Genomic DNA, 13,257 nt, shown 5'->3' with positions numbered 1-13,257 from the left:
GATTTGTCTTTTATGTTCATACCTCTCTCACTTAAACACCATGGTTTGACCTCTCCATCTCAGGTTCACAAAATGCAGACAAATCAGTCCCCAGCAGCTGTAGGATGAACATATCTCCAAGGGGTTCTGCAGGGCAACAAAAGTTTAATTACTTGAGAAAACTCATGGCATTACAGCTGCAATGCTACAGACAGGGCCACAGCAGGGAAACACCACAACCACCACTGCACTCCAGCTTCCCAACTTAAAAAAGGCAACAGTGTTCACATGCTGGGGGAACATGAAATCTCCTGTCCCCATGAGACGACACTGCAAGGACAAAACAAACTCAGCACAATCCCTGTGCTGAACTCAGTGACTCCTGTGGGCAATGCAGGCCCACACTGTCATGGAGGAGCCCACAAAGGCTGGGTTTGCCACTGCCAGTGGGAGCAGGGTCCCCCACCACAGCCCTCGGTACCACATCCCATTGTGCTGGCAAAAGCAGCCAAGGCCATGGAGCTGTCTGCAACAACCCCAAACACATGCCAGCCCTAAGTGAGACATTTTAGTTGTAACCATCCTGAACTGGTCTGATCTAGCTCCACCACCCTCCATAATTCAAGGTGCAACCTCTCAGAGAGTCCTCTCCTTGCTTTGCTGCTCCGTTTGTCTCCTGGATGCTCAAGGACGAGCTGTGTGATGTAGATCAACACGTTTGAGGCTGAATTTTTCTGGGGCCAGGGGGATGTGGCACCTGTAAAGCACTGGGACAAGATAAGTCCCAGAAATACCATGAAACCAGCCCAGCAGGCTGTGCTGAGGAGGGAAGGATGCTCGTCAGCCACGTACACTCTGCCCCACAGATAAAGGATACAAATCTGATCTGTCACACCTCTGAGGCAGCGAGAAGAGCCTGAGAGCACCTCCCAAAGACCTGCTGTGTGCCTGGGCTCTGCCATCTTCTTCCAAAGGGTTTCTTCAGCTCAGCCAGCTGATTGCAAGCAAATCTCACAACAGAAAGTGAAGCGCTGTCTAGCAGAGCAACATGTACATTGATCATGGCAGTCAGGGCATCCACCAGCCCAGACAGGGACAGAGATGTGCCCCCAGCTGTGTCTTTGCAGAAACCCATCCATCACCACACAGTGACAGGACAGAAGGCACAAGTCAGACAGCAACAGAAACACAGAAACCAGTGGAAAAGTCTGCAGGGGGAGAACAGCAGCAATTGCAAGGAGTAATGGCTTCCACTCCCTACGCAGCACTAGCAACACTGACCCAGCTGAATAGAGGCTATTTCATTGCAATGTTTTGAGTTTGATGTTTATAAATTTGGACTGGGGCTCCTCTCAAGCCAAAAGGGAGGCAGCTGGTCTTGCAGGACCAGGTGTGCTGTGTTGCACTTGATGAGGTAGGTGGGCAAAATGAAGGGCCCATTACACTTGCTCCCTAAAAAGCACCAGCAAGAAGTGAAGCTTTACCTTTGCAAGGTCTAAATTGCAGTTCCAACTTCCCATTTACCTTCAGCCCCGCAGAGGGAAGCAGGCTCAGGGGAGGTCAGGTGGGAGGCTCATGTGAAGCCCATGAGAGCACCCTAGATTCTCCAACCCCTCCAGAGGATGGAGCAAAGCCCTGCCAAGGACAGGTGAAAGGCTCAAAAGGACCGCAGCTCTCGGGGATTTAAATCCAGCTGTGCTGGGCTCCGCTCCCCGATGAGCCCCACCTGGCCCCCCTTACCCCGCCGCCGGTGCCACCCCTCAGGGTTAAAGCCAGGCCCGGGGGGAGCCCCAGGTGGGTGACTGTGCTCATGGACGCTGTGTCCCCGCTGGAGCAGTATCTGGAGCGCTGCGGCGGGCAGGTAAAAAAAAGAAGGAAAAAGGGAAGAAAGCGAGAGGGAAAGAAGAAGGGAGAAAAAAAAATAAGACCTGCGTTGGCCGGGAATCGAACCCGGGTCAACTGCTTGGAAGGCAGCTATGCTCACCACTATACCACCAACGCTTGGGTGTCTGCAGTTTTCCCGCTCGCATCCCAACTCAATTCAGTGACCAAAGTGGTTCTGTTCCCTTTCGGGTTGGCCTCGCGTAGCGGGGTAGGGAGCTGTAGTGATCCGGAGCTGCTGGGTGCACGGAGAAGTCCTGGAGGGGCTCTCTGCTGCAGGAGATCGCTCTTGACTACTGAGGGATGCTGCTGCTGCGTTTAAAGCCTTGCTATGGAGCACTGTTAGTGGGGACCTCTCTGGGCACTGACGGGGTGGGAGGCTCAGATCTCTTTGTGCCGGCTGGCAAATTCTTGCGAAAGTTTGGTTTTGTGGTGTTTAGAAAAGCCTTTTTGGTCTCTGGGGGTTGCAGGGACAACAGGATGAGGGACTAGGAGAGGGCTGGGCTCCACAGCTGAGCATCACCTTCACCTAGGGAACACAGCTTCTTTACATACATCTTGTTGTAAATTACTTCTCAGCTCAGAAAAATGGTTTAGCACAGGCTGTTTAAATCTAGAGACCTCCCAGTAGCAGTCACTAAAGCCCTCTGAATATGACCCTATAAAGTACATGATGTGGTGAGGTATAACCAGGGTTTTACAAATGCTGCTGAGCTGTTTTTGTATTTTAGGCTTGCTAGGATAGTTTGTGTTAGCAGATGTGTGAGATACCACTGCAGAAAGAAAAAAAAAATCTAAGTCTGTTTCTTAAAGCAGCTGGACTTGATTTACGTGTACCTGGGTTGCAGGGATTCTCACAGTGGAAGTGAAAATGGCTGTTTCCCCTTATGCTGCCCCAAAAATGATGATGTCAGGCAGGATCTATGTGTGAAATCCCCTTCCTGGAGCCGAAGGGAGACGTCCAAAGCCATGCAGCCAATGGGGCCTTCAGTGAAGTTAATTAACCTGCAGTCTATAGCTCTAACCCTTGGCAGGCAGCCCAACAGAAACATGGTCTTGTGCCCCCTCTCACAGCCTCTCAGCAGCTGGCTAACAAGAAGGCAATCTTCTCCAGGCTTAACCCTATAAGAGCTTTTCCCAGACCAGTTATATAGAAATCTGATGAGAAAGGAAGATTTGCTTTTCCTTTCTACCTACTCTATGATGTTTACTTTCTGTTCCTTTTTTTTTCACTTCTTTTACAGCTGCTTAATACTTTCAGTCTCACATACCACTCATTTCTCCATCGGCTTCTTTCTTTAAGCTATACCACAAGCTGTGGTGTTTGGGGTTTTTTTGCTATGTATTTATTTATATTTATCCCACACTGATGCCTCTTAGTGTGAGTAGTCCTACAGGCTTGTGGTGATGAGGCTTTTTTTTGTACCATCTTCTCTGCATCACAGTTCATTCAAAACTTTCCTAATTAGCTCCTGCACAGCTCCTTAGCCCACTGGAGGGCTTGCAGAGACTGTGTCATCCTTCCCCTGTTGTGAACATGAAAAATACCTATTTTCAACAGATGTATTTTAGCTATTCCATAGTATATTGTTAATTTTAACTCTTAATATGTTTGGATCTGATGTATTAAGTCTAAGAGTGCTCTTGGATCCTCTTTTCCAGAGCCAAGGGGTTAAGGAGCACTTAATCTTACCCAGTAGCACTCTGCCCCAGCTGATCTGATTTGGGGCTCTGCATCTAGAAGTCACTTTTAGAAACAGTTTACAACCTCGGTGTTCATGATGCTTTCAGACCTAGACCTGGCCACATCTGTATTGAAGCCAGTAAGGGTTTTCTGGGAGGATTTGTCACTTAGTGAGAGTTTTCCAAGTGTCTACAGGCAAATACACTGTGAAGTAGGAGCAGAGATCTCCTCGTGTGCACGGTCGTGTTGCTGAGCGAGCCGATTAGCACAGAACGTAGAGCAGCACTGGCTCGGGGCTGAAAAGCACTGATCTGGAAACCCCACTCCCGCTGGAGCTCACACAGTTGTTGCCAACTCCAGGGCCTCAAGTCTTGTGTGCTGTTCCCTGTGCTGATTTGTGCTTGGACTTTTCATGTCCTTTTGGCTCCTGAGCCCAAAAATGCATAAAAGAACACAAAACCTCTTGGATCGATCATTGAGTCCAAGCTGTCACCTGCTGTGGGTATTGGCAGAAACCACCTCTTTGGAAGAAGCTTTCCACTAAATAGAGGCTTATGTCTTAATGGCGAAAGGAATAAATCCTTTCCTAAACTCTCACCTCCACAATATTATGATGCTTCTTAAATAGCTTTTAATAATAAATAGCCGACGAAGGACATTAGCATGCAGGAACTTGCTCGCAGATATGTTGCATGCTTGATCAGGGAAGGGATGCTGGCTTTGCTGACTGTCTCTCACTTAAATTAGTTTGGTGACCTCCAGCAGCTGAAAGCATCAACTGCTCCTGGTTTTGTGAGCTGCTGCCCTCTGTTGCACAAATGTAACACAACACTGACACCATCCCCTGGTAGCAGGATGAGGAAATAGTGATACGGTGAGTGGGAGTTTAAACCAGCCAGAAAATGCCAGCTGTCTTCCTTGGAAAGACCCATGAGCAACTGTGTTGGTTATGTGCATGACTGAGGCTCGACAGTGGCTGGTGAAGGACAAAGTGCCAACGCTTCCAGTTGCTGCTGAAGGTATAGGGTAGTTCTCAATTTGTGGTATTTCAGGAGTATTCCAGGCTGCCTTTGAAGTGTGGTGGGAAAACGCAAACCTCCACTATAGAGGTTATCTGGGTTTCTATATGCTGATAGACAAGTAAAGGATACACTTTGAAGTCTTGAAACTATTCTTTGCTATAGGATGTAGGGGGGAAGAATGATTTAAACTTTGGCGTTGAATAGAAGCTGAACCTTAATTTAGTCTCCCAGTTAAAGTAAATGTTTTAATACAAGATCCTTACTGATGCTTTTTCTTAATTCCAGAATGACCTCTCAACTTGTCCTCAGCTGTCTGCTCCCATGAGCCCTTATGATGTAGACCTTTCAATTCAAACAGCTGAAGATGTGCTGTTCGGTTCTCAGTTTAATCAGCCCAGAGAGCTTTCTGCAGACTTCTCCTCTGTGGATCTCAGCTTTCTCCCAGATATTAACCAGGATAATGAAGAAGAAAATCTGTCTGAAAATGGTCGTGAAATGCAAAGAGAATTTGATGGCTCAATATCAAGAACTGAGGACAGTGGTGTCTTCATGGATGAAGGCAGCTTGTCATATCCAGATGCAACTCAACCATCTCCTGAAGCATCTGGCAAGTGTCCTTCTCTGACACCAATGACTCCTGTGACCCCAGTGACACCTGAATCAGAAAGGTCTGGCATAGTTCCTCAGCTACAGTAAGTTTATGTATTATATATGTAGCATTAATAATAGCCATGATTTCACTTAAACTGCAAGGTACTGCTCTGCCTCCTCGTTCAGAGAAGGTAGCAAGCATGGTTTGGTCTTAAATAAGCCCACCTAAAAAAAAAAATAGAGGGGCAGTTACTCCTCTTTGAGGAGAGGTGGAGGAAAAGAACTGACAATACTGGGAGGCAACTGGATGCCACGCTGATCAGTGCACTGCAAAAATGGAAGTGGCACAGAACAACACACAGCAGAGTGGACTCGATAAGCATGCTGGATGAGTGAGTATCCGAAATGCCTCTGGCTTGTTAAGGGGGAAGAGTCTCTTCTGGGAGACAGGAGATGAAGTCTCTCAAAGGGAGAAGAGCTTGGTAGAAATTATTTATGTATAGCGTGTACTGCTGGTTACTTCTCTCTGCATGACAAAAAGACAAAAATACTTGAAAAGCAGAATTTCTTCCAGCAAGGGGAATGTTAAGGATAACAGCAAACTCCAGTTTGAAAGTGGCAGTCTGGTTTTTCTGAGAGCAGAAACAGCCTGAACTGAGTGAGGGAAAGGGGCACGAAAAGAAGCGTGAGAAATCCTGGCCTTGTTGAAAGATCCTGTCCAGGCTAGAGCAACTATGGAGCAGTTTATACCTGTAAAGAGTAACATACCCTTACCTAAAGAGTGCTGTAGGAGCTCTGTAAACACTCAGTAATGGTTCCATTAAAAGCTGTAAAAGGCTTCAGGGATGTAGTTACTGGAAGAGACACAAACTTGGTATCTGGGGACTAATACTTTTGTACCTTGTTCTGTCTCAGAAACTGTAATTTTGGTATTGCATTCCTTAAGTTTTGCCAAAAGCAGCTTAATGCTAGAGTGGCAAAGAGGTAGGCAGGCAGGAAACTAGTTGATGGCAATTATTAATTGGAGTGTGACTTCACATTAAGCTAATAATGTTGGGGGTTGGCTCTGGAGTGGCTTGCTTTTGCAGTAAAAAAAGTCCTCTCTCGTTCCTCAGGAATATAGTGTCGACTGTAAACTTGGCTTGTAAACTGGATCTGAAGAACATAGCTCTGCATGCCAGAAATGCAGAGTATAACCCAAAGGTATATCTTAAGGACTCAAAGCTTTACTATCTTTTTTTTTTACTCTTCTCTTTTTCAGTGCTGATGGATTCTAATATACAAATTCACTATGAACACTGTACTTTTTCTAATAGCACTGTCTTAACCCATAGGGGAAAATCATAGAATTGTGCAACTTGGGCCTGTTAAAAGAAATATGAGGAATGGCATGGAAATTTTTCTTTTAATAAAACCGCAACAAGATGGTACTAAGCTATTTAAGATGGAGATGAACTCTATCACCTGTAGCTCCAGCTGAAAAGGGCTCAAGCAGCCCTAAATGCAGGGAGGAATGACCTGCCCTGAAACTCCTGGCTGAAGGAAAGAGAATTACTGGAGTCAAACTGGTATTATGTGATACTTCTGTAGTGGCCTAGACTATAGAGTCTCACTGGACATAATGGGCATTCTAGAGGTGGCTCCAGACTGTTCAACAAAATGTAAGGAACAAGGCAGTGGTCCTGTGACTCTAGTCCTAGGGGGCTGGAAAATGACTTCAGGGTGGTAAGTAAACGCTTTTACAAAGCAAATGCATGCTGTGTTGAGCATTGCAAGTGACAGTTCTTGAGAGAATGAACAGAAATACGGTACCAGCAAAATCCCTCAGCTGGACTGTGAGGTCTTCCTCTGATATCTATAGAGGTTTGCTGCTGTGATCATGAGAATCAGGGAACCACGAACGACAGCCCTCATCTTCAGTTCAGGAAAAATGGTCTGCACAGGAGCAAAAAGGTATTTTTTGTTTTGTTTTTCCTTCCCTCTAAGGGTCTGGGTCTTGCAGCTGTGCCTATATTCTGGTGGGAAAATGTCAGAAAATCTTGTTGAAACTATTTAGCAAAGGGCTGTCATAATTGCAAGAAAAAAAATGAAGCACTGGTATTGAAAAATGTCTAGCTTTTTTCACAATGGCAGTTTAGTAATTACAGAGCTGTGTGCTTCTGTCCCTGAACGTAGATTTAGCAGAGCAGACACTAGCAGAAAAGCTGCCAAAATGCCCAAGAATTTTTACAGGGTTATTTGCATTTCTCGCCGACTTTAAAGTGAGTTAGGGCATAACTTGTGTCTGTCAAGTCTCTCTTCAGTGTCTGTGTTCAACAGTCAACACATTTGCCTCTAGAGAAAATGGGAACTGGAGGAAAGCAAAGATTGTACTTTGAAGCTCTTTTCCTCAAGTTCATCAGCTGCCTTGGTTTTTCATGTCCCTGAACATTCATGAGATAAGGAATTAACTTGCAGCTTAGGAGAACTTTTCTCCAAGCCCTACCACCATACCAAACTAGGCAGATGGCAGCACTGGTGTCTGCAGTCTACCTCCTGGGTCAGCTCTGAGCAGCTGTTATAAGGAACTGAGAAAAGAAACCTCTGAAGAGGGAAAGCCTTGGGTGATGCAGCATGCTCCAGCGTGCTCAAATAGACCTCAGGAAAGTGAATGGCAAAGTGCCTCTTAGCTCACTGAGGTGGTTCTGGGCATAGAGGCTTGCTATTTTGAGCAGTAGGATGTCTTTTTCTGGAGCACAGATTAGCATGGTGGTGGCTTTAAACTGGCTTCCATCTCAAGGGCAGAAGAAAGCACAAATCTGAGCTGCTTACTTCTTCTGCGTCTCCCTCAGTGAAGAGCAATCACGGCTTGCGGCCAGGAAGTACGCACGGGTGGTGCAGAAGCTTGGGTTCCCTGCCAAGTTCCTGGACTTCAAGATACAGAATATGGTTGGGAGCTGCGATGTGAGGTTCCCCATCCGGCTGGAAGGCTTGGTTCTCACTCACCAGCAGGTCAGCAGGTACGTGGAAGTCGGTGTTACCACCCTGTGCAACTTGGAGCAGGGTCTTTGTAAGCAGCAGACTCCAATTCTGAGGCTGTACAAGCCTGGGAAAACAGTAATAATTAAATTTTCCTTAACCTGAGCAGTGTGGGTGATCACAATTTTACTAGTCTCCTGTTATTGCCAAGTACAGTAGCAAACCTTAGTGGGTGTCTTTCTTCACTGCAGACCATGTCAGTAGGAAAATAACCAGTCTTGAGTAAACACTTCAGGTTTAACTGGAGCAGCTCTTGAGCAACTTGAACCTGGTCTATGCTCTTGCTCCACTGTGAAGCTAAGTGGGTCTCTTAACTCCTATCAAACCAGGTGCCTATCTGCAAGAATAAGGTTTCTAACCATCAGGCATGAAACCAGACTCCAGCTGCAAAATATAAAACTGAAAATATACTGTATTTCTGGGATATCCCTTCAGTTCTTTGTCTGGATGTCTATTAGCCATCAATTTAAAGTAAACCTGTAGTTGAGTGATGGGCATGCTGTGCCTTCAAGACCGGCTTGTTTGGAACTAGTTACTGCCATCGCTGAGGGAAGGGTGAAGATTTTGGCACTGACAGAATCAAAACTCAGTTCTCTTTTATTAGCACTGCATTTAATATTTTGCATTTAATTTGAGAACTAAATATACATTAAAGATTCACTGGGTTGTCATCTTGTCTTAGTTGCACAAGATGCTTCCTGATAAGGGTTCTTTGCAGACTAAGAGGAATTTGACTACGGTTTGCAGATTACAATAATGGTTTCAATGCTGTGGAAAATCAGATTCAGAAGTGTCTCTGAAAGTAAGCATGAGGAACTCCTACCAGCTCTAGCTGGGATTACCAGGTTTCTTGTGAGGATGTCTAAAACCCGACCTGTTTTTCTCTGGGTAGCTAGCTAAAATCTGCAGGTTTCATTACTCTGCTGTTAGTAGAAATAAAGAGCACGTTATGCATACAACACTGAAACAGTATTTGCATTGTACTGATCTTACCTACTTGCTTTGAAACAGCTATGAACCTGAGCTATTTCCTGGCCTTATTTATAGGATGGTCAAACCAAGGATTGTGTTGCTTATCTTTGTGTCTGGAAAAGTTGTACTGACTGGTAAGTGGCCTCCCTTGGTATGTCTGTAATCAAGTGCTACCACATCTTCTTGAAAAGGCATTTTAAATTGAACATTAGCTAAACTAATATCTTGCCGCAGTAAAGCCACTCAGCTATCTTTTTAATGCCTACTGCTGCTTATCTGTGTTTTCTGCAGGTAACAATATCGGTATTGTTGCACTAGAATACATTATTGTTTCATATAATGTCTCCGATTTCCATGTCATTAAACTTGAGTGCCTCTTTTATTCAAAGTATAATGCCATGTGTCATTGTACAGAACCCCAACAAAATGCTGACATGCTAGTAACTACTCGGTCACTTAAATACTAATATCACAATAAGCAATTTAAAATTGCTTGGACAGGAAGCAAACTTCCTAAAATACTTCACTGACATCATTTAGTGGGGATTATTAGAGGAAAGGGTGGAGATGTAAGAACTTGTTCCAGGCTGTTTGGCAAAACATTCATGAAGCAAAAGCCTTGCTAAGTGTGCTCAGCAGAAATCTGTGTCTCCGATGTTCCCCAGCCTCCTCTCAGGGCCAGTAAAATCACACTGGCCAGCTCCATTCCACTGATACTTGCATTTTTGGGTACATTAATTGCAATACCCTTGAGCGTGCAGCAGGCCCAGAAGCACCAAGGTAAGTCCTTGTCTGCAAACACTGGGTCCAACTGGAATGACAAAACTGCATTTGCTGACCCGCAAGGTTTTTTCCCTTATCAAGAAAAAGTAACTTGGAAGTAACTTTACACATGAAAGTAAAAGCTGTAGTAATGCAGATGAATTTGTCATGTTCAAGTGTGTTCTGAGGGAAAGGCGATGCGTTCACCTTGAGTGGTACTGGATCCAGCTGCTAGTTCATTTAAACACAGTTTTCTTGTACTTGCTGTACTAGCATGGTGAAGTAGTGTTCCTGCCTACTGCAATACAGTTACTGTACAGGACTTGGTATTACAGATTTGCTTGCAGTGATGTGGAAAATGTTGGCTTTGAAATCACAAGTGCCCTAACAAAACTTTAAAATAAAAAAGCTGCTCTGAACTGGAGAAAGGAAGTTGTCATACAGTAGATCAATCTCCAGTATTTGAATAAAGGCCCTTCTTCTCTTGCTTTTTATCTTTCCACTTACCTTATCAACAGGCAGAGCTGTTGCTCTTAAGCACATAACACCATGGTTCTTCTCAGTTGCGCTTTTTTTTCCCCCAACGCTGATGTTTTGCACCTGTCAAAAGCAGCCAATTGCTGGTTTGGTTCCACAGATTAAACAAAACTGGTCTAGTCTTAAAGCAGAGCAAGCTAGAAATTGTTCTTTGTGAGGTGGCAGTAGGATGATAGAAATTCTGCCTTGAACTAATAGTGTGTTTTTTCATGGTTTGTAATCTCATCATTAGGTTTGAGTTGCATTCAGTTATTCTCAACACTCTCCTAATTCTTAACTTGTTTTTTTGGTTTGTTGTTTTTTTTTTTTCCCTAAATGTCTCTCTAGGAGCAAAAAAGCGTTCTGAAATCTATGAGGCATTTGAGAACATCTACCCCATTCTAAAAGGTTTCAAGAAAGCATCATAACATGGCCCATAAAGCAACTAAGAATAATACATGGGTTTGTATTAGTGCGCTTGGAACAGAAGCAAGGGCATTATGTACAGCTGTGGATTATTAAGCAAATGATGCTTTTCTGAATGCTGTAAATGCTGATGCCTTTCTATAGTATGAAATGGTTGTTTGCTTTCAGATTAGCTGTCTGTAATCCACCCAAGTTCTGACAACTTCAAGCTGAAAAGTTCGTCAAATGGATGCACTCTTAGACTGCATGTTAAGGTGGCACTTACATGTATTTTGTAATAGAAATCGTGTGTCTCTTTTTTCCTGTGAACAGGTGAATCAACACTGCACTTCAAACTAGCTCTGTCAAAATCCTCAGCTTTAAATGTACTGAAACCGAGCTCCTGCAATGCTGTATGTCCATGTCTAAACTCACAATATATTTTTGTCTACAACATAGCTTACAAAACCCAGCACGAGTTGATTTCAGTGTTATTTGAAGACAGGGATTGTAGAGGACATACACCAAATACCTCTGATCCTGTGGGTTGGATAAACTCTTGTGTGTAACAGTGTTGGTATTCCTTTTACAGAGAAGCCCCTGACAGTGCTGGAAAACAACTGGCAAGTCTGTGGGTGGAGGGGGTAACTGAGCAAATTACCTAATTTGTCATGATGCAAATTAGGTTTTAACACAATGGTACCCACTTGTATTACTGAAGTCCCCTCAGACGATGGGGGTTTGCTGCTTGGCCCAGACAAAAACACCTTGGTTAGGAACTGCCTTTAAAATGGACTTGAGGAAAATAAAAAGTGTCTTGGATGCTCAAGGCTTAATTATTTGGGTTATTTAACCAGAGTCCAGGCAATGGCACTACACCAAATCCTTTGGTAATTTTGCAGCTAAAACAGTGGTGTTTTTATACTTGGAGATCAAGTGAACTTGAGACTTGTTTTGCAAAAGGTGTCATGCTCAGACTGGTGATGGGACTAGGAACAGTGTAAGGATTATCCCTTGACTGTTCTGGTACTGCTGATCATTCCCTGGAAGTAAGTTTGGGTTGGTTTTGGTTTTGTTTGTTTGTTTTCTAGAACAGGGTTTTGGTGCTGCTGGGGTTTGCCTTGTGTCCTGCCCTGGCTTCCTGCTGGAGGTGGCACAGATCTGTCAGGAGGTTCCCAGAGCCACTAGAGGTTGCTGTTAGATGGCTTAAGGGAAACCCAGCCAAAAGCTACCTCTGTGCTTGATGGAATACATGATACTGGCAATGGCTCAACGCAGGACAGGGTGTCACGGTCTTGCTCGGCTTAATGTTGCTGTCACAAGTTTATTTCTGATTTGGCGAGGGTGTGATTTCAAATTCTGTGTCTGTAAAGTGTCTCACGAGTGCTTTTATAACTGTCTGCTCCTCTGGAAAAAAAGTTCAAAGAACTTCATGCACTTCCTTGTGATAAACTGGTCTTAACTATGTTATCAGTTTCTTTGTCCCAGTCAAACTGTGGATTTCCACACTCAAATCTAGTCTAAACAGAGACTTACTTCTCTGTTTGTTTTCTGACTCTGCAGACTTTCCACAGCCATGGGCTGGACTTTTATTTGCACTGTAGCTGTAAAAGCTGATAAGCTTGATTTACAGTAATCTTTTGCAAGTGGAAAACAACAACCTGTTCTTACTGGGATGCTGGGAAAAGTTTATCTAAGATGAGCCCTCTTCAAGAAATTCCATTTTCATGTAGAGCTTGCCACATAATTTAATGAGTAAAGTTAATGCTCTTTAAACGTGTAGATAAAGCCTTGAAGATAAGAAAGGGGCTCTGTGCTTTTTCACTGAGCTCCTGATAACTTAATGTTCGCTATGGTAACTCTTAAAAACAAGTATTTTTGTTCTACATACATAGTGCTGTTCATGCTAGTGTTTTGTAGCACTTATTTTTTTTTTAAACTGCAGAGTTGGGGAGGGTTTGAGTAGGGTACTGCCCAAGTTATCTTGGCTTGTGAGGACTCCTCTGATTGCCTGGTTTTCCCCACTATATCCTGATGCAAAGGACTAGGTCTCTGCTTCTAGTTGATCATATGTATTTAACTGTTGATCCTGGCTGGGGTGAGGAAATCTAATAGTCGGTCACTTCTGGGGATGTACATTAATATTTGCCCTTTTTCTTATAAATTATTTTTGGTATTTTAAATACAGCCCCAAGGAGCTGACTTTGGTAGGCAGGTATAGTCCATGTGCCGGTGGTTTTGGCTGGCTATAGTGCAGATACCCCCGTTAGGACTGCAATAAGGGTAAATGCAGTTGGAGCCACACCACTGCCCTGCTACTGGTGAGGGTGTCCTACACTTTTCTTTACTTCAGCTTTTCCCAGAAGAAAAGCCCTTAGCAGGCTCAGTGGAGCTGGGCTGGTTGACTCGTCTGCTGTGGGGCAGAGC

General features: G+C 44.3%; 1 protein-coding gene and 1 non-coding gene across 2 annotated transcripts; one reads left to right on the top strand and one right to left on the bottom strand.

Moving 5' to 3' along the window:
• Positions 1–1,789: 1,789 nt before the first annotated feature.
• TBPL2 (TATA box binding protein like 2) lies at positions 1,790–10,853 on the top strand. The gene is made up of 7 exons (XM_010191694.1): positions 1,790–1,840; positions 4,852–5,258; positions 6,273–6,360; positions 7,019–7,110; positions 7,989–8,156; positions 9,187–9,281; positions 10,774–10,853. The coding sequence occupies exons 1-7, from the start codon at positions 1,790–1,792 to the stop codon at positions 10,851–10,853; spliced, it is 981 nt and encodes a 326-aa protein (XP_010189996.1).
• Positions 1,909–1,980, bottom strand: TRNAG-UCC. Its single transcript has one exon. It is a non-coding gene; the product is annotated as a tRNA-Gly (tRNA).
• Positions 10,854–13,257: the final 2,404 nt, after the last annotated feature.

The sequence above is a fragment of the Mesitornis unicolor genome, unplaced genomic scaffold, assembly GCF_000695765.1.
Source record: "Mesitornis unicolor isolate BGI_N332 unplaced genomic scaffold, ASM69576v1 scaffold1739, whole genome shotgun sequence".
Taxonomy (NCBI): domain Eukaryota; kingdom Metazoa; phylum Chordata; class Aves; order Mesitornithiformes; family Mesitornithidae; genus Mesitornis; species Mesitornis unicolor.
This window is presented reverse-complemented; position numbering and strand designations above follow the sequence as displayed.

Excerpts from the sequence above, each read along its gene's own strand:
- TBPL2 (XM_010191694.1), top strand. The coding sequence starts at position 1,790 with ATGGACGCTGTGTCCCCGCTGGAGCAGTATCTGGAGCGCTGCGGCGGG. Across the intron at positions 1,841-4,851 it reads TGGAGCGCTGCGGCGGGCAG|AATGACCTCTCAACTTGTCC; the intron begins GTAAAAAAAAGA and ends TCTTAATTCCAG. Across the intron at positions 5,259-6,272 it reads GGCATAGTTCCTCAGCTACA|GAATATAGTGTCGACTGTAA; the intron begins GTAAGTTTATGT and ends CTCGTTCCTCAG.